The sequence below is a fragment of the Corythoichthys intestinalis genome, chromosome 21, assembly GCF_030265065.1.
Source record: "Corythoichthys intestinalis isolate RoL2023-P3 chromosome 21, ASM3026506v1, whole genome shotgun sequence".
Taxonomy (NCBI): Eukaryota; Metazoa; Chordata; class Actinopteri; order Syngnathiformes; family Syngnathidae; genus Corythoichthys; species Corythoichthys intestinalis.
Window position 1 is genome coordinate 16,960,945 of NC_080415.1, and position 26,551 is coordinate 16,987,495.

The window sequence follows — 26,551 nt, forward strand, 5'->3', positions numbered from 1 at the left end:
TAACAGCATTGTGGCTCGCTGATGCTAACCAAGTGCATTTTGTTAGCCTCTCCAAGGGAAAGTGATGAAGAGGAGAACAGTGAGAAGGATGCGAGTGAAGAGGATGACGGCGCAGATGAAGGGATGGAGGTGTTGCTCAAAGAGGGAGACCACAGTCCGTCCTCGTCCGGCTCGCGGCCAAAGAAAGAAATCAGCCACATTGCAGCCACTGCAGAGAGCCTGCAACCCAAAGGCTACACATTGGCCACCACTAAGGTGAAACCTGCTTTCCTGAACTTTGCTGCACCACTCCCTCTGTTACTCATCTGAACGGAACCCAGGAAATGCAAGTTAGGTCACACCCATGCCTTGCGATTGAGCTGGCCAATCACGAAACAAGGCGGTTCTTATCAGGGGGAAAAAAGGGAACAAGGTTTTTAAGCCACCTACAGTTCAGTAAACTGATGTGAGGGGAACGGGATAAAGTATTGCATTACCTATTTTAATGCAAAGTGTCACCTAGGTTTATGTACATACAATCAAGTTTACAAACATGGAAAATGAATTTGAATGAGAGACCACTTTAAGTGAAGCTAAAACTTCCCCGTGAGTTGTTCCTCAATCTTTAACTGAAACAAGACACATATTTTGCATCATGTCTTGCCGACAATACATATAACAAAAAGTACATTAACTCAAATAATGATTTTTGTGCCAGTTTACTCACAAAATTTACTCACCTCCGTGTAAAATTATGGATGTTGTGAAAGCTATTGAAAAAGCACTGACATGGAGTTCTTATATATAGATAAATCAAACACTGCTGTACTTTATCAGTGAAAGTGCAGATAATTATTTGAAGACCTCTTGTCTGTCATCAAGGTCAAAACACCCATCCCGTTTCTGCTTCACGGCACCCTCCGAGAGTACCAGCACATCGGGCTGGACTGGTTGGTCACCATGTTTGAGAAAAAGCTCAACGGAATCCTGGCTGACGAAATGGGTTTGGGCAAGACCATCCAAACAATTGCGCTGCTAGCTCACCTTGCTTGCGAAAAAAGTAATGTTGACCTAGTCTCACACATGCTTAATATTTATTCTTTAATCCTTCTTGATGATGTTCTGATGGTTGACATGTGGAATGCAGATAACTGGGGTCCTCATCTGATCATCGTCCCTACCAGTGTGATGTTAAACTGGGAGATGGAGCTGAAGCGCTGGTGTCCTGGCTTTAAAATCCTTACCTACTTTGGCAGCCAAAAGGAGAGGAAGCTGAAGAGACAGGTAACGTCTTTCACAGTTGGCAAGGGAAAAATATTGGTATTAGGTACATAGTAGTAATTGATTTTCCCATATGTGGTTATGCACCCTTAAGTGAACAGTCCTCTCAGTTCAAATGGACTGGACATCTATGTCAATAGCAATGAAACATTATCATTCACTACCAGCTCACCCAGTTCAAATGGATTAAACGTATTTCACAATCAATGGTAGCCAATTAGTAAACTGTTTTTTGTATATATATATATATATACTTAGCATATGATTGTGTTTCATGGTGATTAGATGTGGCCCCTTCACATCACTGAAGTGTCAACAAGAAGTACCAGTGATTTAGAGTTTAGTGGATTTTTATAATGTACCGTATTGGCCCGAATATAAAACGGCCCTGATTATAAGACAACTCTTTTTCATCAAAACTCAAGTTTGAAAAGACTTTTTGAACACCAAATTAATTTTTATACAGAAAATAATTACAGTACATCTAGACATGTGCCGGTTACCGGTTTCACGGTTTACTGTGGTGTGAAAACGTCGCAGTTTCAAAACCACTAAAATTTTCCGTCAGACCGTCGTACGGTATTCGCCATTTTTCATGTGTCAAAAATGCAGCCAGAAGTGGCGTGGCGCGGAAGCGCTCACCCCCTCCCGTTTGTTGCTGTGTGTGAAAGTGACTATCGGCTAAACAGCCAGCAAACCCTAAACAAATACTCCAAACATAAGGCATTCTTTTCTTCAATTTATTGAGCTCTCAAATCGTGTTAAGTGGAATATACAAAATGAATACATTTAAAACGTACAATTGTATTTTTCCATGTGTGAGTAGCTAAACACATTAGCACTATGAAAAAGTTCGCCAAAAACAAAACACATATTTTCCTTTGAAATTCGATATACAAACTAACTAAAAGCTTATAAAAGACGAATGTTAGCCTAGGCTTAGCTGGGAGAGGAACTTCGTCGAGTGTGACAGCCGCAGAGTGAGAAAACAAGCTTGATTCACTTGAATGAAGGGGGGGGCATAGCATCAAAGATCGTTAATTGAGGAAAGATGATCTTGCCCTAAGCACAAATCCACGTTCGCTGGATCAAGCAGAGGTCTCACTCCCAATGATTTTTTTTTTTTTAGATGAAACCTTTCCACAACAATATTTACATTCTAACTAATTTATACATTTTTAACTAACTTATTAACTTTTGAATTCTTTGTTCTTTCTAACACAAAGGCATTACATGTAGACTAGAGTTGACACAGTGGCTGAAAATGGCAAAACTTCACTTGAGCTTTTCAATCCTCAAAAAAAATTATGCAGTATAAATTTTAAAAAATTTTAATCAGAAGTTTTTACTTTTTTTATAGAAATTATTTTGTTCTTGCTCTAAACTTGAGCAACTTGAGCTGTGGCTGTGAGTATAGTCTACGTTATATTTTAATTTTATTTAAAATATATTTTGTTTTTTATTGATAATTTATTTATTTGAACAATACATTCATATTCCAATTTGCAACTATGTTCTGAAAAAAAATCCTGTTCAAAGGAAAAAAGTTTGTTTTTTTTAACTCATACATCTCAAAATAACACATTTTGGAGCTATAATTGCAATACCGTGATACCGTGAAACCGCGGTATTTTTGCTCACAGTTATCGTACCGTCAATATCTCATATCGGCACATGCCTAAGTACATCTGAAACAAATGATTATAACAATATATTTGCCTCATTCAAATCTTAATATCTGAACATTTAAATATGTAAACTATAATGCAATCACATTCGTAAATGAATGGCTTCTGGTTTTTGAAATGTAAATAAACCAATCTATTGTGATAAAACAACAAAATTGTAATAACTGCATTAACCATCAAAGTGAAGTCTAACTAACTTGAAACAAATTTGAATAAGAAAAAACATTGCAATAAAATAATGCAAACTGGTTAAACTTGACAGTTGCTGAGATCTGTCATGACAGAACATGACTTCAATGATATCTGGCGCCATCTAACGTCGTGAATAGGGAGAGTAGCTGAGATCTGTCATTGCAGAACATCGCTTCAATGATATCTGGTGCCATCTAGCGTCGTGAATGGGTATAACGTCTAGACCGCGATTATAAGACTACCCCCTCTTTTTCAGTCTTATTTCAATGCAAAAAAACACCATCTTATATTCGGGCCAATACGGTATTAATAGCATTGACAATAATTACGATAAAAGTATTTTATGATGATACATAATTTACTCTCATTTTGGTAATATATACAGGTAGTCCCCGGATTACAACGTACACGTCTTACGCGATTTCGACTTTACGACGCTGGAGTTTCGTCCGCCATTTTGTCTCTGTTGGTGTTTTATTTTTATTTTTTTAATAAATACAAATGCTAACGTATTTACAATTCTCATTGCAAAGTTGCTCACAGATAACGGCACAAACTGTGGCTCTAAACTTAACTGCAAATGCATACACAAGCATATATGAGCTGAAACAACTTACAGCTTGATGTGGGCCAAACCAGAGCGCTGATATCCTTTATGGATGTCAGACGTCTGAGTCTGCTCTTCTGTCGTACAAGGCGACAGTCCAGCCAGACCCAATGCTGCTACCAGAGGGCAGTTTATCATCCATAATTAAACAAAATACAATACTTTTGGACTTTTTGGATAGTTACTCTGAGATTTAGGGTTACGTCGCCAGCGTAGGTACTGAACTCGTTCGTGACCCTGGGATTACCTGTATAGCGTAGAACCACTTATAACCCCAAACAAAGAGGCGGGAAGCCCAGTTTGACAACCCCTGTTCAAACCACTTTTCTTATTTGTCAGGGTTGGACCAAGCCCAACGCTTTCCACGTTTGCATTACTTCCTACAAGCTGGTGCTGCAGGATCACCAAGCCTTCCGGCGCAAGTCTTGGCGTTACCTGATCCTGGACGAGGCTCAGAACATTAAGAACTTCAAGTCGCAACGTTGGCAGAGTCTGCTGAACTTCAACAGGTCTCTAAAGCTGTCTAAGTGTGCGCGTTTACTAGAGAAAGCGCATTAGTCATGGGGTGTTCAATAGTTTCCTCCCTGTTCATGGTGTCTTATGACAAGGAGGCCTATTTTCCCTGCTGTTGTTGAATTTCCATGTTGACCAATTGAGATCGTCTTTTAAAATCTAGTATAAACTTGAACCCAAGTTAGCAACTTCTTATCTGAATGCTTAGAATTTCGATGTTCTGTCCCCCGTCATGCAAATGTCTAGAGGTCTTTGTCAAACATGTTAGATATAGCCATGATTTTTATATTCATGAAAAAGTACTGTATGTATATTAGTAATGCCAACATTGAACATATCATTTTAATTTTATGATTCTGCAAAGTTGTCGTTGAATGACTGATCAGATGATCTAGATGCTGAGACTTATGTGTACTTTTTATTAGTAGCAGAAATTCAATTTTAGACACTGCTCTGATTCTTTGAAGGTTGCAATTTAAGATTTTTTTTGGGCAACTTAACATATCAGAAAGAATAGCATAATTGTATTGTCACCTAATTTTTAGGGCTGTCAAACGATTAAATTTTTTTAATCGAGTTAATTACAGCTTAAAAATTAATGAATCGTAATTAATCGCAAATCAAACCATCTATAAAATATGCCAAATTTTTCTGTAAATTATTGTTGGAATGGAAAGATAAGACACAAGATGGATATATACATTCAACATACGGTACATAAGAACTATTTGTTTATTATAACAATAAATCAAAAAGATGGCATTAACATTATTAACATTCTGTTAAAGCGATCCATGGATAGAAAGACTTGTAGTTCTTAAAAGAAAAATGTTAGTACAAGTTAGAGAAATTTTATTTCAAAACCCCTCTTAATGTTTTCGTTTTAATAAAATTTGTAAAATTTTCAATCAAAAAATAAACTAGTAGCCCGCCATTGTTGATGTCAATAATTACTTACACAATGCTCATGGATGCTGAAGCCTATAAAATCAGTCGCACCCAAGCGCCAGCAGAGGGCGGCAAAACTCCATAAAACACAACCTGTCATTTAAATCTCTGAGTGGGGCATCTGCGTTAATTGGGTCAAATATTTTAACGTGATTAATTTAAAACATTAATTAACCCTATAAGGTCTGGGCCTATTTTGTCTGATTTTGCATGCCTTTGAAGTTGCCTTTATATTTCAAAGAAAGAATTGTTTACGATGGCCTGGTTTGGTCCCTTTTTTTGTGACACCTTGAACTTCGTCCAAACTATTGTTTCCTTCACTGACCAATTATAAATCATCATTTTGGGCCCAAAAAGACCAAAAATTCCAAAATCGTTTTGTCAAAATTTTTAATACTAATGTCCAATTGACAACCAAACATGCGTAACGAACCGTTTTGAAACTTTGTAATATTTATTCAACATGTTAGGATGAACATTCAACCAAAAAAAAAGAGAATAAATAGTCTTATATTTGACAATTCAACATAAACAACAGGTATAGCCATAGGCGTTTTTTGCCTTTATACATGCTCTAGTCAAAAGAGGTTATATACAGCAGACCAAACAGTGAAGAACAGTGAAAAAATATATACCATCTAACACAAAAAGTGTTTAGAGGCCATCTCTTTATGAGTTTAGATATTGCGGCCCATCACCTGATGAAAACTATGTACACACTTTCATTGTCACTATAAATGTACATGAAAAAAAGTCAGTATTTATGAAAATAATAAAGTATAAAATAAAAATATATACAGCAATAAATAATAATGGAAATCTATATGTATGACAATAGAAAGAATACCATAGCTGAATATGTGCTACATCCCTAATCTTCATATAGAAAGAAGAACACCACAAATTATAAATTCCTGCCTGGGATACCCGCAGTGCACGTACGACTTTGATCTGATATGCACATTTTATTATTATATACACAAACACACTTATATTGCATTAAAATTAACTTTGTCTTGCAATATCAAAAACTTTTTCAGCATAAAAAAAAAAGAGTGAGTTGGCTTACCTCTGCTCGTCGATGGCGTCACCCACGTGTTCAAATCCGTCACTATCTTCACTCGAGGACTCTTCCGAAGAAGACGATGATGACGAATTTGGATCATCCTCTTCCACAAGTTGATCAAAAAGCACAATTGCTTGCGCTAAATTTAGTTTTCCGTTCATTGTCAAAGTCACACAGTCGCTGCTCGATCCAAACGGCCGTCGCTCGCCACCTCGCTGCTTCAGAACACTCCTCCTCGTTCGGTAGAACCTCGCACGGCAGTTATATTTATAAAAAAAGGCGCATTTTGTGCTTCCACTGTGACTTCGAAAGGGTTCGTTTGATTTGTGGTTTTTTTCATGGAGGTTCCGTTTTGAAAAATGACAAGAAATTATGGAAATATAAACATAAACAAATGATCCATGCAGCGTTTTAATGTTTTTTTGAGAGGAAAATAAAACTATAAAACTTAAATGACAATATCTCACGTTCTAGTTGGTCGATTGACTTCAAATAATAACGAGAGTAAACCGCAACTTCCGCACTTTAAAACGAGACCAACCAACGGCATGTGGGTGACGCAATTAAAACGTGAGGGCGCTTCAAAGACGACGTGCGCTGAGGACGCGCCGGCGCGTCCTTCGACTCTCAAGGTTTAACGCCCGTTAACGCGATAATTTTGACAGCCCTACTAATTTTACTTTTTTTAAAAGCCTTTACATCACGTTCTTTTACATACTGTTTAGAAAACACTTGTAAGTTGTATACAGTATTTCTTTAGTTCATTTTAACTATGCCTATTTTGTGAACCTTAATTTGGATATTAAGAATTGAATGTGTGTACCTGATGATTGTCTTTTCGTCTGGATTGCAGCCACCGGCGTCTGCTGTTAACCGGAACCCCTCTGCAGAACAGCCTTATGGAGCTGTGGTCACTGATGCACTTTTTGATGCCGCACGTCTTCCAGTCACATCGAGAGTTCAAAGAATGGTTCTCCAATCCACTGACGGGCATGATTGAGGGCAGCCAGGAGTATAACGAAGGCCTGGTCAAAAGGCTCCACAAGGTTCTCAGGCCCTTCCTACTCAGGAGGATCAAGGCCGATGTGGAGAAGCAGATGCCCAAAAAATACGAGCATGTGGTGCGCTGTCGCCTCTCCAAGAGGCAGCGCTACCTCTACGATGACTTCATGGCGCAGGCCTCGTGAGTGAAGTACACTTTGACAACTTTTTCCATTTCTACGTCCTCTCACGTCCATACCATCTCTTTGCTCTCAGGACCAAAGAGACACTGGCCAGTGGGCACTTCATGTCAGTCATCAACATCCTGATGCAGCTTCGGAAAGTGTGCAACCACCCTAACCTGTTTGACCCTCGACCCATCCAGTCACCATTCATCACAAAGCCAATTGTTTTTCATACTGCCTCCCTGGTGCTGGACGCCCTGGAGGTGTCTCCTATGAAGGTTGGCATCCTTCACATTAAAAAAAATGATAGATACTCGACATTTACAGCTGTGCTGGAATCATTTTTTTCACCCTTTTTCTCCACAGCGCTGTGACCTTTCAATGTTCGACCTTGTTGGTTTGGAAGGGCGCGTCACACGCTACCAGGCGGACGTCTTCATACCAAACCGCAAGATCAGCCGGCAGCTCATTCAGGAGATTGTTGAGTCTCCTGAACCGCTGCCAAGACCTCGAGCGATCCGCATGAAGGTCAACAGGTACATATTCATGTTACGAAGAAAAGCAGGGTTTTTCCTGCGTTGTATAATTTTGGAGGCAGCAGCGTCTGCCTAATTTTAGGTCACTCTTGATTCTTACTGGCGTCATGAAAAATCGTTTTCTGGCCAGTGTTGCACTAATTGTTATTTTTCACTGCAATTGTGGTTTTCGAGGTTGCACTGTATCGAAAACAGTTGGAACTTACTCTAAAAACAATCCAAGATTTCAAAAAGTTTTCCCCACATTCTCCTAACAGATTGTCTTATAGTGTATCGGACATTGAATGTTATTTTGTTACTTCTGTGAATCGGCAAATCTGTTTGATCAAAAATAAAGATGAAATCTTTGTATTTAATGTTTCAGGATGATGCACCCGCCTCCTAAAGGTGACAACCGCTCAGTGGTTAACAAACCCACTTGCTCAGTGCCACCTGCCACTCAGACGTCCAAACCTCCGAGCCCAGAGGCCACAACGACGTCTGTGCCTACGCCCGTGCCTGCACATGCACCCACACCTTCACCTGCACCCTCGCCTGCTGTTCAACAAGGTATTTTTATACATGGAATGACTTGCCATTTTGTTTTCCTAGCTCATGATGGGAGCAACTCACTTGGTCACAACCTTTGGGAGAACCTTTTTTTTTAAAGGCTGATAATAGATGTATTTTTATGCCTGCAAGTTACGTAGAAATTGCTTTCAGTTGATTGAATTTTATTTTCCTGTTATAGTTGTGTGTTCAGTGACAACCACACCCCCTCCTCGCACCGCTTTACCCCCTGGTGCTCAAACAGCCGTGAGATCCAGCGTACCAAAGCAAGTACTGACTGTGCGCCCTCCCCCTGCTCCGTGCACCACTGGCATTCCCGCTCATCCACCCCCCAACCCCGGAAGCATCATGCCCCAAAGGGTTCTGCTGAGTCCAGACATGCAAGCGAGACTCCCCTGTAAGTCTTTGAATTTGTACTTTAAAATCTTAAACTTTTAAGCATTTAGCTACAGTGTGTCCTATGAACAAAACATATTCAACTCTCATTTTACACCGCTATTTTATGAGATAATTTTCTTACTTCTGTCCAAGCTGGTGAGGTGGTGAGCATAGCTCAGCTCGCCTCATTGGCGGGGCGGCCGATTTCATCATGTCAGGGGAGTAAACCAGTCACCTTCCAGCTGCAGGGTAACAAACTGACCCTCTCGGGAGCACCTATACGCCCAGCACCGCCTCAACGTGCTGTTCAAGGTATGTTATTTGGTGTTGTAATATTGATAAATAGTTGCTCATTTTTAGTGATTTAATACGGTTTTCCACTTTGTCCACATTGGGACCTGTAGTTTACGATTGACAATTTGACAAATACTTATATGTTCAAATTAATGAGTTAACATTTACGGTAATTATTCCAATGGTATTATAACCATAAATTTTGCACTGTAGAGCACACCTGACGAAAGCTGTGCCACCCAAATTTCATATGCAGCCGTCTTAAGGGCAGCCAAATAGTGCCACGGATGTGTTTAGAGCCAGGCTGAAACCACTCATCTTTTGGAGTGCTTGATGAAAATGGCTAGCCGTGTGAATGCGCTAACATAGTACAAGTAACATAGTAGCTTTTTGTTGCAAACTGTAGCTATACTACTACTAAAAAAAAAAAAAGGCCAATCGCGCCATTTTTCAGAGCATCAGAATCAGGTGAAAAGGATCAGGTTTTTAATTAAAAAAAAAAAAAAGAAAAAAGTTTATATTTTTAAAGGCTAAAAACTAACAACGTAATCCAGAAATAATGGTCAAAAGAAACAAAAAATATAGAAGGGGGACTACTGTAAAAATTAAAGTACTGTAACAATTTTGAAACTTTTGTTCCCAAAAAAATCTGTCGGATGGGGATTCTCAAAATCAGGGGACTCATGTGCAAAAATATGCGTTTGGGACATCCCCACTCACCACCCATGGTTAGCCTTAAATTGTCCTTTTGTACTACTACCAGCAGTAGTCACTTTTATAACTCCTGTCAGCGACATGCTTTTGCCAATTAGTTTAAAAATTCTATGCAGGTAGTCCCTGGGTTACGACGTACTCAATTTACGTGATTTCGACGTTATGACGCCGGGGTCTCACCCACCATTTTGTGTGCAGTCTTTTTTTAAAGTCTCGTAAACAGTACTTTATTATACCTCACAGTATGATTTTTTTACTTCTTCAAAACGACACGTTTAAATAAAACACTTAGCACAAAACAGTGTGTTTAAACATCCATCTAGTCTGATCAATTTGTTAACTTTAGTAGATTAAATTAGCCTAATTTTCCGAACAAAAGTTTGCCATCTTAATTGTTACGAATGCTAACTTACCGTAATTTCCCGAATATAAGGCACACCCGTGTATAATGGGCACCCCAAATTTACTTGTAAAATCTAGGGAAAATTATTGTACCCGTTTATAACGCGCATCCTAATTTTAGCACCAATAAATAGAAGAATGCAAAAAAACAGAGCTCGTGTACAGATACAGAAATGTCATTTTACTGACTGGTGAAACACAGCACAAGCATAGCAAATTGGTAGTTCAAAACATTACCATAAACTGACAAAATTTACGGTAATAATATAATTTGACAACTTCTCCAATTTACCAGAATCTAGGAGAAAACAAAACAGATGTGACTTTTCTTTTAAAGGCTGCTGTATAACTTGCTCGTTTCATCATGATGAATAAATGTTTCTTCCATGGATTAATACGGTAAAATGAAAGTGAGAACGGAAGTCGGAAATCCGTGAGAGCTCATCGCTGTCAACACGACAGTAACAATAGGAACTATTGTTATTTAGGTTTGAGTTTCCCGAGGGACAGATATAGTTGACAGACACAGGGAGTCTGTGTGCTTACGTTTGGTATGGTCCGAGTTGCGGAGCTGCAATAAACGTTGACTCAAATGAGTTCAAGGAACTAAATTCTGTGCTTTATGAAGAGTAAAAAAAGCAGAATTCAACACAGTCGAAATCATTCGGCCGATTAGAGTGAAGTATTACCGAAACAAAATGGTGACGTCACGTACTGTAATGGTCGGCAACGGGTCGCCGCATACATTTCTTCAACACAACGTGGCCGTGTCAATAAAAAAAAAATCGGTTTGTATATATATTTCTGTCTCCATCCATGTACCCGTTTATAATGCGCACCATGATTTTACAAGTTGAAAAAGTGCGCGTTATATTCGGGAAATTACGGTAATTTACCATTCTAATAGCAAATCGCTCACACACAACTCCACAAATGGTAGCTCCACACCTAATTACAGATGCATACACAAACATATTAGCTGAAACAACTTACAGCTTGCTGTGGGCCAAACCTGAGCGCAGTTGTCCTTTATCCATGTCAGACGAGAGTCTGCATCTGTCTTACAAGGTGACAGTCCAGCAAGACCCAACACTGCCACCAGAGGGCAGTGTATCCTCTATCATTTAATAAAATACAATACTTTTGGACTTTTTGAATAGTTATTTTGAGATATACAAGTATTTAAAGGGTTAGTTCTTACTTACGCGGAAATTCGGGTTATGTCGCTAGTGTAGGAACAGAAGTCGTTTGTAACCCAGGGACAACCTGTACTAACCGATTTTGCACCCTGCAGGTAACGTGATGCACCTGTTGTCCACCGGGGGGCAGCATCATATCATCAGTCAGGCAGCCCAGGTGACAGTTCAGAGCCCGGCAGCAGGTCACAGACTACCTCCTGGTGCTTCAACTCAAGGTGTCAGCCTCATCCCGTTTGTCCAAAGCAGGGTTTCTCAAACTTTTTTATGCCCAATGATCACTTACAGGGGAGAAATTTGTCCAAAGTTGCTTAGTTATATGAAGCTACATCACAATCCATTCGGATTGAACAACTCATGCACTCTAGTTTGAGAAGCACTGGTTTACTTTTACGTGTACTTACATTTGTTGACTTATAAAAATACTTACATTTTTTGACTTATACAAACACTTAATATCATTTCTCCTCAGTGGCACCCTCCTCCGTGGTGAGCACTCCCGGGGTGGTGAAGATCGTCGTGCGTCAGGCAGCAGGCAAGGAGGGGGGCCCTGTGCCCACCCTGGCCGTGGCCCCGTCCCCTCGTGTGGCGTCCTCGCACCCTCACCCAAATGCTACCCCTGTCCGAAATGTGGCCACGCAGCAGGTCGCCCAGCGCACCCCCGGTCCTGCCACTGCCCACTATACTCTAGCCCCTCCTAGAACACCCAGCTCCACCCCCAACCAAGCCCAGCCCCCGGTCCCAATCCTCAAAATAGTGCAGCCTCCTCCGCCTTGCACTGAGCAGCCAGGTGAGACAACTGGAGTTCTTGTCTCCTAGATTGGCATGAGCAGAAGTGGGTCAGAACCAGAAGTAGCTGTCTGGGTGAAACGTGAAGGCAGCTTATCTTTATTCCTCTTACCCCCATCCTCATTTTCCCAATCCCAATAATTTGAATATGAAGGTCTCCAGTCCTGCTTATTCTTCTCCTTCTGTCCTCTTCAGCTCCAGCAGAGGCAACGACGTCATGTTCTACTTCCAAGCCGGCAGCCCATGAAAGCACCAGCAAAGACACTAGCATCACAACCACTACTGTCACACCAACTGCCAGCACCAGTCAGACTCCAGTTGTAACAAAGGGAAAACCCAGTGCTGCTCCGAAAGCCCAGCCTCCTCCAAAGATGAAGCCTCGTCCAGTTCCCCGCTCTCCTTTTTACATGGTGAGTTCAGTCAAATTTAAACATATCCCCACTATTGATATCCCGATCTGATTATCAGTATCGCCGCCCAATTTAGCCATTCTTGGCAAATCGGACAGTAATCGCGTTTGGTCACAAATGGGATCTGATCCAGAGGTGTTCTGAGTACCATCGTGGTTTTTGGCTGCTATGATTCAAACCACTCGGCAAATATGTCCACTGAGTGAGGGCCAAGTGGGTGCAGGTTTTCTTTCCAAACCAATGAAGAGGACATCTTTTGACCAATCTGATCTCTTACATGGGTAGTCAGTTAAACTTTGTCAGGTGCTGCTTGTTTCAACAGAAAATTAATTGGTTAAACTGTTTGCGCGGTATCGATTGGAACAAAATCCAGCACCCACTTGGCCCTTTGTTGAACTGGTTTGTCACCTATGATCTAAACAAAACAAGCTGAAAGCACACCGTAGTACTTTGGGTGTCAAATTTGCCCTTTTGTAGGACGTTTTGTAGGTTTAGCACATTTTGGCAGGACACCGGTTTTGTCATACTCTTGTCTCATCCTGCCTTGCCTGTTCATTTTGCTTTTGCTGCTCGTTTTGTGAAATATCGACTGTGCCGTCATGCTCATTAATGTTCCTCTCGGGTTCAAATTAAAAGGGTTGACCAGATGACATGTTTATGTCGCTAGAGTCAAACTCTGGAAGCCCGGCAGCTTAACCTTGTGACGTCACCGCTCTGCGACATCAACAACAATGGTGACCTACTATTTAAATTAATTTTACAAGTTTTATAAAAACTAGGGCTGTCAAAATTATCGCGTTAACGGGCGGTCATTAATTTTTTTAATTAATCACATTAAAATATTTGATGCAATTAACGCACATGCCCCACTCAAACAGATTAAAATGACAGCACAGTGTCATGTCCATTTGTTACTGGTGTTTTTTTTGTCGTCCTCTGCTGGTGCTTGGGTGAGACTGATTTTATAGGCTTCAGCACACATGAGCATTGTGTAATTATTGACATCAACAATGGCGGGCTACTAGTTTATTTTTTGATTGAAAATGTTACAGATTTTATTAAAACTAAAACATTGAGAGGGGTTTTAATATAAAATTTCTATAACTTGTACTAACATTTATCTTTTAAGAACAAGTCTTTCTATCCATGGATCGCTTTAACAGAATGTTAATAATGTTAATGCCATCTTGTTGATTTATTGTTATAATAAACAAATACAGTACTTATGTACCGTATGTTGAATGTATATATCCATCTTGTGTCTTATCTTTCCATTCCAACAATAATTTACAGAAAAATATGGCATATTTTATAGATGGTTTGAATTGCGATTAATTTTTAAGCTGTAATTAACGCGATTAAAAATTTTAATCGTTTGACAGCCCTGTAGTGGACCGACATACACGCGGACACTGGTGTTTCAACTTAGTTAAAAATTCCATTTAATAAAGTCACAAAACAACAGTTTAACACAAACCTTGGGCCCAACATAAAAGAGGCCAACATAACAAAAGGCTTCAACCAAACCTGACCTGACCTCTAGACACATCTGTGTGGCTGTTTAAATCAGGGCGGACTCTACTAACGACCACCTGAAGGAGGTATGACAAATTAACCAAACATTTTCAACTTAATACAACAACAACAGATGGAAAATATACATATATTCAAACAATAACTAATGTACATTTAAACGAACAGTGAAAACTTTACTCCAAACAATCATAATTAAATCAACTTAACTCCTTCAGAATGGTAGGTGCCAGATCTTCCACAGCTGTGGTCATTAACTCAAATTGGCAAATAAAATCTAATCGGCATTCAGACAAATATTAACTAAAGTGTGCACCCATTAGAAAATACATGTCCAAAAAAATATTACATAAATAATTAAATCTTGAAACACTAAATTGTGGTGGTAGTGGTAGCCACCACAAGCCCTAATAAAAACTAAAACATCAAGAGGGTTTCTATACCAAATTATTTTCACTCATAATAACGTTTATCTTTTAAGAAGTACAAGTCTTTCTATCCGGGGAGCCTTTTAAAAAGGGTCGTCCATATCCTGTCCTGACGCTTCCTTTTTATCTATTTCTCGTCTTTTAGCCATCACTGGCAGAAGCCCTCAAGAAGCAGCGTGAGAACAAACTGGATTTCATTTTCCGGGTCAACGAGCGTCACTCTGCCGCAAAGCCAGTGTTCGGCAAGGAGGTTTTGAATTTCTTGACGTTCTTGCCTGGGCCCCGGCCTTCGCCTGCCTCCCCACGTGCCACAGTGGCCGAGTGGGGACGCTCAGGCCACGGCAGCTGTCTTGTGTCACAGTGGCGACACAGGCTCGACTTGTGGTGTCACAGTCATTCGGTGGGAAACGCTATTCACAGCATTGAAGAAAGGTTGATGCTGCTATCTGACATCGTGGATCGGTGAGTTTGATTCCACTTGTGTGGCTTCTTATATAAACATCGCTCCAAGCGGACTACTTTAACTTGGACGACTTGTTTCATAAAGGCATCAGTAAAATAGTAAAAATAAAAATTCGTCTTTACCATCAGGTTTACATTTGCCATCCCGCCAGTGGAGGCCTCTCGCGTCACCATGCACTGCTGCCATCCTCCTCCCTCTCAGAGCCACAAGGAGGCGTTGTTCTCCTCTGCCTTGTCAACCCACATAGCACCGCTTACTCGCAGCCTCCATCGCATCCAGTGCAATATGAGGACCCAGTTCCCAGATCTCAGGCTAATCCAGTATGATTGTGGTAAGGAGTTGGTACAGCAGGGAGGAATTGCGTTGTGGAAAATGGAATACTCACACAATCTTTCTTCAGGGAAGTTGCAAACCTTGCACCTGCTTTTACGAAACCTGAAGACTGGCGGCCATCGAGTGCTTATCTTCACACAGATGACACGCATGTTGGATGTCTTGGAACAATTCCTTAATTATCACGGGCACATCTACCTGCGGCTGGATGGAAGCACCCGGGTAGAGCAAAGACAGGTCAGTGCTGGTGTCTCTCAGACAAGTCTTGCCCATTTTTTTTAAACAAGTACAGTATCTGCCCCAATATAAGACGGCCCTGATTATAAGAAGACACCCTCTTTTTCAAGACTCAAGTTTGAAAAGACGTTTTGAACACCAAATTAATTTTTATACAGAAAATAATTACAGTACATCCAAAACAAATGATTATAACAATATATTTGAGAGAAAAAGCATATTATTTTGCCTCATTCAAATCTTAATATTTTAACATTTAAATATGTAAACTAAAGTGCAATCACATTCGTAAATGAATGGCTTCTGGTTTTTGTAATGTAAATAAACCAATCTATTGTGATAAAACAACAAAATTGCAATAACTGCATTAACCATCAAAGTGAAGTCTAACTGTGGCTGTAGTCTTGAAACAAATCTGAATAAGGAAAAACATTGCAATAAAACGATGCAAACTGGTTAAAATTGAGAGTAGCTGAGATCTGTCATGACAGAACATCGCTTCAATGATATCGGTGCCATCTAGCGTCGTGAATGGTTATAATGTCTAGACCGCAAATATAAGACTACCCCCTCTTTTTCAGTCGTATTTCAATGCAAAAAACATATATATAAATATATACAACTTATATTCGGGCCAATACGGTAACTTGAAAGAAACACGTTTCTTAACATAAACATTCTTCTTCTCTTCCAGGCCCTGATGGAGCGCTTCAATGCCGATCGGAGAATATTCTGCTTCATTTTGTCAACTCGAAGCGGCGGAGTGGGAGTGAACTTGACGGGTGCCGATACAGTGGTGTTTTATGACAGCGACTGGAACCCTACCATGGACGCTCAAGCCCAGGACCGGTGCCACCGAATCGGACAGACCAGAGACGTTCATATCTACAGGTACACCAACTGTTGCCCTCACTTACAGTATGGTCAGGCTTGAATCATAGCTGGAGTTTGACTTCTGGGGCAGGGTGGGCACCACATGCTGATGACCCTGAAACGCAGTGTCAGCAATAAAATTAACTTACAAAAATATTTATAATAATCCGTTGAAAATGAGCGTTTATTTGTTTCATTCTTGAGAGGAATTCTAAATCAGGCTTCTTAGGAAAGATATACCAAGATGCCAAGATTGTTATCCATTGAATATGGTATGCCCGGTGTTGTGCCAATGTAGTTACCCCTGTCAAAAATTGCATCCTCTGGGCGGAGTCACTGCGCTGCACCGATTTGCTTGATTTCTGTGTTTTGGTGATGTAGTTATCTACGAGGTTTTAAAACATGGCCAATCCATCAAAAAAAAACTTTTTTTCTGTCGTATATCATAACAGACGTACTGAACGTAAAACAATGTTTTACTGTTTTACTCGTAGGATGACCTAAAGTTTTTAATACTGTAATTCAAGTGTTGTATGGAGTTTGTCCAGTTTAATAACAGTCAATGTCCAAAATGTATAACTGTGGTTCTTTTCTGCGTTCAGTTAATAACTCGTAACTAATGTGTGTGTGTGCTCCCGCGGCCGGGGAATACAATTTTTTACGGGGGCAACTACATTGGCAAGACACCACCAGTGGTGGCTCCGTTGTACAATTAGCGTCTTTAGTGGGGCAAATTGAAACACCGCTCACAATTTTGGCTGTGCTCTGTGGCATTTCATGGTCCTCATTTTCCAATCCTTAGTTCTTGCTCAGTAGTTGTTGTCGCGTTTGAAAGCTTAGGTTTGAAAAAATTTCGTATATCCATCTGGCCTCTTCGGTCCTTGGGTGGTTTTGGCTAAGCAAAGCAAATGACCGTCTAAGATGCTAGTCACGATTTGTTTGAAAAATAATTTTGACCCATTATAGAAAATATCTTTTTTTGTTCTTTTCATTTTTTTTTTGTTTTGTTTTGTTTTATTGCTTTTAAACTTTAATAAACAATGTTTTACCTGAAAACTTAATTTTAAAAATCATATATAGAAAAGTCAATGACATGAAATGACACTTTTCAGCCACCGGGAGGGGGGCATTCCCTGCACCCCTTTAAACTCTGCGAATGGCTTGAATCTCAAATTGCATGTTCTTGCAAGGTTCTATTTCATCCCTACTCCCTTTGTTGTAATTAGGTTTTTTTTTCCCCTCTCAATTTTAGTTCATTTTTAGAGTGGATTTGCTAGTTTTTATTTTCATGTATCTTGAAATGCATTTTAGTTGTACTGCTCTTATTAGTTTTAGTTTTGCTTTTAGTTTTTCATACTTTAGGTTATTTACTAGGACTAGTGCAGGATTCACCTAAATGAAATAGAATGTGATCAACGAAAATGTTAAAAACATGCATTCATTTGTTTTGAATGTTGTCATTTTAAGTGTGTATCTGGAGATAAAACACGAAAACAAGGAGATTAATGTATTTATTTCAATACATTTTTAGTTATCTCAATATACAACATGTTTTCAGGTATCTTTTTTTTGTTTTTGTTTATGTATTTCTGTAATAACCTTTTTCGTAAATGACAATAACCTTGGTAAACACACGTAAACCCTTTTTTAAATCTCATTTTCAGGCTAATCAGCGAACGCACCGTGGAGGAGAACATTCTGAAGAAAGCCAACCAGAAGAGGATGCTGGGAGATATGGCCATTGAAGGAGGAAATTTTACTACTGCCTTCTTCAAGGAGGTACACATTTCTGCCCACGCAGCTGATTGATGTCCAACCTGAGACCCTTTTAAATTTCACCTTTGTCGTTCCTCAGCAAACTATCCGTGAGCTTTTTGATGTCAACGATAGCGAAAAGAGGGAGCCGGCCGTGGAGGTGTCAATGCCTCACACTGAGGATGAGGAAGCCAGCAATAAGCAAAGCACCACTATTCTGGAGCAGGTTAGCTTAGAGATTCTTAAAAATAGGAGCGCCACCTTGAGGATTGTGGGGGGAAATTATATCATGAGGGCCACATAATACACCATATGTTTAAGGGATTAAATCAGAACTGTTTGAATTTGCTTTCCCTTTTATGCAAAACCTTCCTATAAGACAAAATTCTTGCATTAATACAGTCACTTAGTAATTTTGCTTACAAAGAAGTTCTGTCTGCCTTGCAGGCCCTTTGTCGTGCAGAGGACGAGGAAGACATCGTGGCTGCCTCTCAGGCTAAAGCCGAGCAAGTCGCAGAGCTGGCAGAGTTCAATGAGAACATTCCATTGGATGATGCAGGCGAGCAGGAAGAAGTGGAGGAGCTTTCAAAGGCAGAGCAGGAAATAGCTGCTCTGGTGGAACAGGTAAGTTATAACGCAACACGGATTTATTTCACTTCTGCTGCCTTCCATTGAATTACACCAGTGTGTAATCTAAGCCACGGCCATCTGTAATTTTTCTGGAGCAGAAGTATTCTCATACCAGAAATTTTCTTCGATCGGGGGGGGGGGGGGGGGGGGTCATGAGTTTTACCTCCGCCAGCCATCGTGTAGCACAGCTGACTTACTGACACTGAGCAACAAACGGGGGAGGGTTTTGCCTCGCAGCTGCAAGCCAGGGATTTTTCCATGCATTTTTGGTACATAAAAAAAGCTAATACCGTAGGGATGGTACGATGAAATTTTTTTTTGCTGTCTTGAAATGGTGACGTTTTCATACCATAGTAAACCTTGAAACCGGTAATCGGCACATGTCTAATCACAATTAGGGCTGTCAAACAATTAAAATTTTTAATCGAGTTAATTACAGCTTAAAAATAAATTAATCGTAATTAATCGCAATTCAAACCATCTATAAAATATGCCAAATTTTTCTGTAAATTATTGTTGGAATGGAAAGATAAGACACAAAATGAATATATACATTCAACATACGGTACATAAGGACTGTATTTGTTTATTATAACAATAAATCAACAAGATGGCATTAACATTATTAACATTCTGTTAAAGCGATCCATGGATAGAAAGACTTGTAGTTCTTAAAAGATAAATGTTAGTACAAGTTATAGAATTTTTATATTAAAACCCCTCTTAATGTTTTCGTTTTAATAAAATTTGTAAAATTTTCAATCAAAAAATAAACTAGTAGCCCGCCATTGTTGATGTCATTACTTACACAATGCTCATGGGTGCTGAAGCCTATAAAATCAGTCGCACCCAAGCGCCAGTAGAGGGCAGCAAAACTCCATAAAACACAATTAACAAGTGGGCATTTCACTGTACTGTCATTTAAATCTGTCTGAACGGGGCATGTGCGTTAATTGCGTCAAATATTTTAACGTGATCAATTTAAAAAATTAATTACCGCCCGTTAACGCGATAATTTTGACAGCCCAATCACAACATTAACTTTTGTGCCTTCAGCTCACTCCTATTGAACGCTATGCCATGAACTTCCTGGAAGCCTCCTTAGAAGACGTCTGCAAAGAAGAACTGAAACAAGCTGAGGTAAGTAACCTATGAGCAGATGTATAGGACCTTAAAAATACTTAACGTGAGCACTCGTCAAACTCAAGGTGGGCCAGATCTGGACCAATTTTCACAAATTTGCCACAATTTTCCCCAAATGGCCATGAAAGAGCAACTGTAACTATGGTGCGGCCTCCGATAAAAACAAGTTGTAAACTGAATTTTGTCACTGGCCGCACTGTAGGTATATTTTCACTTAAGACATGTACCAAGTAGTTGCCTCTGCCACTTATAGTGACATTGCTGGCCACATCTTGCCCTGGGGCCTTGAGTTTAGCAGCCCTAAACATGAGCTAACTACATGTGATTATTTCTTTGTGTTCAGGAACAAGTGGAGGCTGCCAGAAAGGGTCTCGACCAGGCCAAAGAGGGAGGCCTCAGGCTGCACGCGTCATCTGACGAAGATGAAGTTACATCTGCTCGAGCTTCCGCAGAGCCCGCTCAGCCTGCTCCCGCACGACGTGGACGTAAACCCAAGCCTAAAGACAAGGTGAAGGTTGTCACCTCGACAAGGATAAGTGGTCGGTTGCGTGGGGCCTCGCCTGAAATGGAGCCCGAGCCCACAACACACAGAGAAGTGCCTGAAAGAGCCCGTGCTGGTCTTAGAGGGCGCGCCGCCGCCAAAGACTCTAGTACCCCTTCTCGTACAGACCCTCCAAAGATCCCAACAACCAGGGTTCCGGATTCCTCCAATTGTTCGAAAGCCTCGTTGTCTCCTGCCAGAGACCAGCAGGCCAACATAATCAAGCCTCAGGCTGCCAGTCCAGTGGCTTCTTCTCCATTAACGTTACCCACTGGAGGGAAGCAGCAGAGCGTGGCTGAGATGGAGAGCAAAACCCCCAAGAGAGGCAAAGAGGACAGCAGGATGCCAGAGTCCTCGCGAGAATCTGTCTGTCCAGCGGACCATGAAGTAAAAGATGATGAGGCTAAAGACCAAAGTGCCATGTCTCCACCCTCCACCAGCTGTCGCTCACCTCGCAAGCGCCAATCAGCCGACGGAGAAGTCCTGAAAGGTCTGGTTGACGATTCGCCTTTAGCAAAAGTCTTGCGAAAACTTCCGGGTCGGCTCGTCACTGTAGTGGAAGAGAAGGAGCCAAGGAAGAAAAGGAGTCGAAGTAGTGGAGCAGGAGCTACTTCAGAGGAGGTGTCCGTGGAGGAGAACTCAAGCGAGGAGCTAAATAAAGATGCTCAGTCTTCGGTTGCTGACAGCAGCTCTACGGACCCATTGACCAAATCTTCTCAAGACCAAGACTCCATCCAGAGTCCACCTGTGAACTTTCAGCCAGTCAGAGCTTATCCTCCATATTCCCCTCCCCATCTATCTCCCGACATGCCCGTACTGAGAAATCTTCCTGTCCGCCGCAGACTTGAAACTGAATCTCGTATGGCAGCTCAGCTTGGAGAGCAGCTGCAGCTTCGAGGGAAGAATCAGCACAAGAAAACAGACACGCCAGTGGGCAAAGAGACCTCTGCGGCTTCTTCTGAGGGCAATGCCAATTCCCCCGAGACGCCCACGAAAAGAAAAAGGGGCCGGCCCCCTAAGTGTCCACTCAAGGTCCCTGATCTCAACGCGGCGTCTCCTCCTCCCACGCAACCTATCTCACCATGTGAGGACGGAAGCCTTTCCCCAAAACGCAAGCGGGGTCGTCCACGTAAAGACTCTACGTCGTCTCCAGACTTTGTTTTTGATGGACTCAAATCTAAAAAAGAAAGTCCTGCTTTGGATGTATCCAGTGAATCCAATCCTGATGTTCGTGAAGATACACTGAAATCAGAGGAAACAGTTCAGAACATCCTGCCTACCAAAGCCGAAGGAACTAACTCAAAGACCGCAGACTCTGAAGCGCCGACAACTAACACTAATAAAACATCCTATTCTGTATCAACTTCAGCAGTCCAAGCAGATGATAAAGCAGAGCCTCCAGGGGCCTCCCCTAGTTCTATCTTTGTCCCATCCTCTGACCAAGACACCACGTTGGAAACGCAACACCAGATACCTACTGTGCAAAACCCTGAAAGTGTGACAAGTCTATCTCAATCTGTCATCGACACCTTGTCACCTCCTCTAGCACCAGATCTTTCTAGACCATCTGATTCTCTATCTGAGGCATCAACAGAGCAGGACTCTACCAAAACGAATTCTAGTGCCCCAATAGCTGCTTGCTCGCCATCTCCACCAACATCAGAACAGGACAGAACAATCCCATCAGCAGTGGAGATCATAGAGTCGCCCGTAGAACTTCCTGCTGAACCAAGTGCTGTTTCTCCTCTGTCAACCGACACTACGCAACCCTCCAACCACGATTCAGTCAACTCCTCAAGTTCAGTGGAAGCGCCTTCTAAAAAGACTGAGCCAGTCCAATCTGAGCCACTGGTGAACGCAATATCTCCGACACCTTCTCCCACCTTAACACCCACCTTAGCGTCAACACTCAGCAAACCAGTCACAGCCACAGAATCCAGTGCCGCCTCCGATGAACCCACCTCTGTTGCTTCACCCAACAAAGTTTCTGAACTAATCACTCCATCTTCTACCACAAGTAGCACAACAACCACGGAAGTACCAACGAGCTGGCCCCAAACGGAAGTATCGACTGCATCAGCCATGACTGCACGTGTTCCCATAACGCTAACAGAAAACTCAAGTGCGGATGAATCCTCCTTGAAAGAGTCCATAAAGATCCCCTCAAATACAGTGTCAAACCCACCGGCATCTGAAAAGGGTCTGAGCCAGACAAACCAGATGGAAGTAGACTGTGTTCAAGTTAATGAGGACATGCACCTGGACACCAAACGAAGAAAGGTGGAGATTTCCGCTGAGGGCCAGCCTGTCGTGAATGAAAACCAAGTGGCAAAGGGGGACAAAAGTGACTCTCATCCTGAGCAGGAAATCAAACCACCGAGAGAGGAGACTCTCGTGCAGAAAAGAGCTCTCAGTCGTCAGAGCAGCCAAGAGTCTGCTCGCTCATCGTCGCCCTCGTCCGGTTGCTCCACGTCCACCCTTACTCGTCACGCCCACCATAAGAAGACGTACGAAAACAGGCATCCTACTAAAAAACGGCGCGTGGACGTCACCTTGGACGAGGCAATAGCGGACAAACCGGAAGAGGATGGAAGCCAGAAGGACAGCAGTGCCAAGTTGTCTCAACAGAGTTCTGCTTCAGGGTCTTCCTCGTCCTCTTGCGACTCAGACAATGATAAGAGGGGGATGTTGCATGGTTTGATTCAGCAGCTGCAAGACCATGACCAAAACCAAGATGAAGTTAGGGAGCAGAGTAACAGACGTCGGGGAAGAACGCATGCTCTCAGCTCCGAAAGTAACACCAATACATCAACCGGTGGCGACTCTGGCAGCGACACGTCGTCTGTGAGAATCACCAGGCGAGTAGCAGGCTCTTCCAAAGACAAGAGAGCTCCTGCTAACCGCACACCCCCAAGGCCACCCGAGCCCGAAGTCCTGGGGAAGCGGTGTTCAGCACTAAATGCGGCCGCTAAGCTTCTCGCCATGAAAGGAAGGGTGGACACCCCTGGTCATACGCCCCGCAAGGACCACGCTTCTAAAACCGGAGGGAACGCTGCTGCATCGTCAGCGTCCCTTGACCAAAAATCTAAAAATAAAAATGAGCCGGTTTCTCCTCAGAACAATTCTGTTACCAAAAATAAAAGTGAGTGCAAACCCTTGACGCCCATTACGGCGAGTCGCCCAGTGTCTCGTTCTACCAGGCAGTGCCCGGGGTCCCTCGCGCCTCCCCTGGAGGGACCTGAGTACAGACGGTCCAAAGCTGAGGAAAAGAATAAGGCGGCAAATATGAGCGACAAGGAGGCGACGCAGGGCCTGAGCACCTGCAGCAGTGACGGTGACATAGATGGCGGAAAGTCTGACGGTGGGGTGGACTACAGTGCCGGAGGGACGGACAGTGGGCGTCCCCACAGTAGCCGGAGTCGAAGCAGCAGCGACAGCAGCCGGCGGGCCCGCAGTGTCAGCTCACAGAACACTGACCGCAAAGGGGCCAGCTCTCGTGCGGCTTCCTCGGGCAGCGACCAAGACCGCAGTGCCGAGCGGGGCGCCGAGGACCAGCAGGACTCCCGAAAAGGCGCCCGCAGGTCTCGAAAGCTGATTCAGGAAGCGGCGGGTACTCCGGGGGCAGAGGGCACACCGGACCGCATCCTGAGGAGCGTGGCGGCAGCGGCGGCCGTTCAGGCCCGGTCCCCGGCGGCCAGCACGCGTTCCTCAGCCAACCAACAACGCCACAACAAGACATGAGCGCCAAACCATTGAAGCGTGAGGTGTCGTAACATAGCGCTCCGGACCTTCGGGGTTACCGCACGAGCCCAGGGACCTCCCGGCATCTTGGGCCCCCTCCCCCTCCTTAACACACGCAGCTGGCCGGGGGGCGGCTCAGGGGGGCCGGACTGGGTAGAAGAGATCCACGTGAGAGCAGGCTGAGGCTGGGCGGCCGAGTGGAGGTAAAGCAGATACGTGGTGGACTGACATCCTTTCAGGACTCAAGAGGAGTCTTGCAAAGATCGCTGCTAGCTGGAGCTTCTTTGCTTTCTCTTGGTTCTTCTTATTTGCACATCTCACTTCTTTTTTCTTTCTTCCATCATCGGTTCATCACATCACAACAACGATGCGATGCGGTCCCAGCGGCCCCCGAGACGAAGTTACTGTAGTGTTTCTAGTGTATCAGTGCCTCTTGAAAGGGTTCGGACCTGACCTTGCCTTGTGAAGCACTTGATTCTGGAGTGTTGAGCTTCTCTTCAGTGCTGTGAAGAAAAGTGCGCCCCCCGTTACTACCACCAAAAAAGAAAAAATGAACGATCAAGGAACTCTGATTTTGTGCTACCAAATTGTTTTACGTATTACGTCTTTGTTCTGTAAAATATTAACGGGGACAGAATATCTGTATGGTCCACCGAAGTTGACCAGCATTGAATTTAATTTAGGTGCGGGATTGAAGGTGGTTGGGGCAGCTGGTGGCTCTTCCGATTCTGGTGATGGTCTTTTTTTTTTTTTGTTTTTTTTTTTTTTTTTTTTTTTTTTTTTTTTGTTCCTGGTCTATTTGTTGCATTCCTTCAATCCCTTGTAATAATTCCACATTGTTTTACTTGAACAATTAAGACAATTGCTATTGAATAAAAAGACCAAAAAATGATTGGACTTGTGTATGTACTAAGAATTTAAACAGGGTAGGATTTAGATGAGTTTAACATATTCCCAACGTGATTTCAGGCAATTTTAACAGTATTTAGAAATAAAAGTTAATGTGCTTTTATAAAAAATAAAAAAATCAATAGTTAAGCAATTTCAAAATGTCAAATATACTAGTTAAGTTGTTTTACCAGATTTTATATGAGCCCTTTTATTGTTTTATAACCCATACAGGATACTCATTTAACTCATTGGCTGCCATTGACGTCACTATATGTCCAATCAATTTTGACTGGAAGGGGAATGTTCATTTGTCCCTCCCAGTCAAAATAGATTGGACGTCTTGTGGCGTCAATAGCACTGAAAAATGCGTCAGTCCTCCCAGTTTAAATGAATTGGATGTCTCTCATTGTAAAATACATACAAAAAACAGATAAGGAAAAGTATCCAGTGAAAAGAATACTCAAGTAATGAGTAACATTTTGAGTAACTGCCCTTTTTTTTTTTTTTTTTCCAAACAATGGTATTTTTTTTTGCTCTCAGCACAAACTTATCTATATATACCGTTGTTATAATGATACTGTACAATAACCCATTACATAATCACAATAAGCCAAAGAAAAAAAATCATTAAATGGAAGAGAAAAAATTGGTAATGAAGCATTAGTCCAAAGAGCATGAGTGCCCTGCCCTCTAGTGGAGAAAATGGTTCCTAGTTTGAATAGTGAATACTGTAGGTCCTTCATAGTTACTATTATGAAATTAAAAGGATCATATATCCGGTTTCCGTGGTCTTTCGGTGCCAAATAAAAACTGGGAAAGTTTTAAATCCGTGCTTTCAATTCACGTTAAGAGCAGCGCTCTACAGTTGTGGTCAAAAATTTACATACACTTGTGAAGAACATAATGTCATGGCTGTCTTGAGTTTCCAGTTATTTCTACAACTCTGATTTTTCTCTGATAGTGATTGGAACATATACTTCTTTGTCACAAAAAACATTCATGAAGTTTGATTCTTTTATGACTTTATTATGGGTTAACAGAAAAAGTGATCAAATCTGCTGGGTCAAAAATATACATACAGCAACACGAATTAGTAATTTCTTGTGAGTGATTATTGACTTGAACAATCATTGACTTGAACAAGTCAGGAAAGTCACTTGGAGCCATTTCAAAGCAGCTGCAGGTCCCAAGAGCAACAGTGCAAACAATTGTAATTATAAAGTGCATGGCACTGTTTTGTCACTGCCACGATCAGGAAGAAAACGCAAGCTATCA

General features: G+C 41.9%; 1 protein-coding gene across 3 annotated transcripts in view; it reads left to right on the plus strand.

The window, feature by feature from the left end:
* srcap (Snf2-related CREBBP activator protein) overlaps window positions 1–25,167 on the plus strand; it is a 39,419-nt gene extending 14,252 nt beyond the window's left edge. For 2 of the 3 annotated variants that reach the window (XM_057825912.1, XM_057825913.1), the window contains exons 11-32: window positions 47–255; window positions 862–1,039; window positions 1,127–1,263; window positions 4,087–4,256; window positions 7,128–7,457; window positions 7,532–7,718; window positions 7,807–7,976; window positions 8,341–8,525; window positions 8,707–8,922; window positions 9,057–9,215; window positions 11,608–11,727; window positions 11,982–12,299; window positions 12,494–12,708; window positions 14,815–15,131; window positions 15,261–15,463; window positions 15,533–15,702; window positions 16,397–16,593; window positions 18,240–18,354; window positions 18,431–18,556; window positions 18,778–18,954; window positions 20,017–20,100; window positions 20,447–25,166. In XM_057825912.1, coding sequence (XP_057681895.1) covers window positions 47–255; window positions 862–1,039; window positions 1,127–1,263; window positions 4,087–4,256; window positions 7,128–7,457; window positions 7,532–7,718; window positions 7,807–7,976; window positions 8,341–8,525; window positions 8,707–8,922; window positions 9,057–9,215; window positions 11,608–11,727; window positions 11,982–12,299; window positions 12,494–12,708; window positions 14,815–15,131; window positions 15,261–15,463; window positions 15,533–15,702; window positions 16,397–16,593; window positions 18,240–18,354; window positions 18,431–18,556; window positions 18,778–18,954; window positions 20,017–20,100; window positions 20,447–24,385 — 7,922 coding nt within the window. In that variant the 3' untranslated portion in view covers window positions 24,386–25,166. Of the gene's footprint in view, window positions 1–46; window positions 256–861; window positions 1,040–1,126; window positions 1,264–4,086; window positions 4,257–7,127; window positions 7,458–7,531; window positions 7,719–7,806; window positions 7,977–8,340; window positions 8,526–8,706; window positions 8,923–9,056; window positions 9,216–11,607; window positions 11,728–11,981; window positions 12,300–12,493; window positions 12,709–14,814; window positions 15,132–15,260; window positions 15,464–15,532; window positions 15,703–16,396; window positions 16,594–18,239; window positions 18,355–18,430; window positions 18,557–18,777; window positions 18,955–20,016; window positions 20,101–20,446 lie in introns of all 3 variants that reach the window. The other variant, XM_057825915.1, reaches the window with a different exon arrangement.
* Window positions 25,168–26,551: the final 1,384 nt, after the last annotated feature.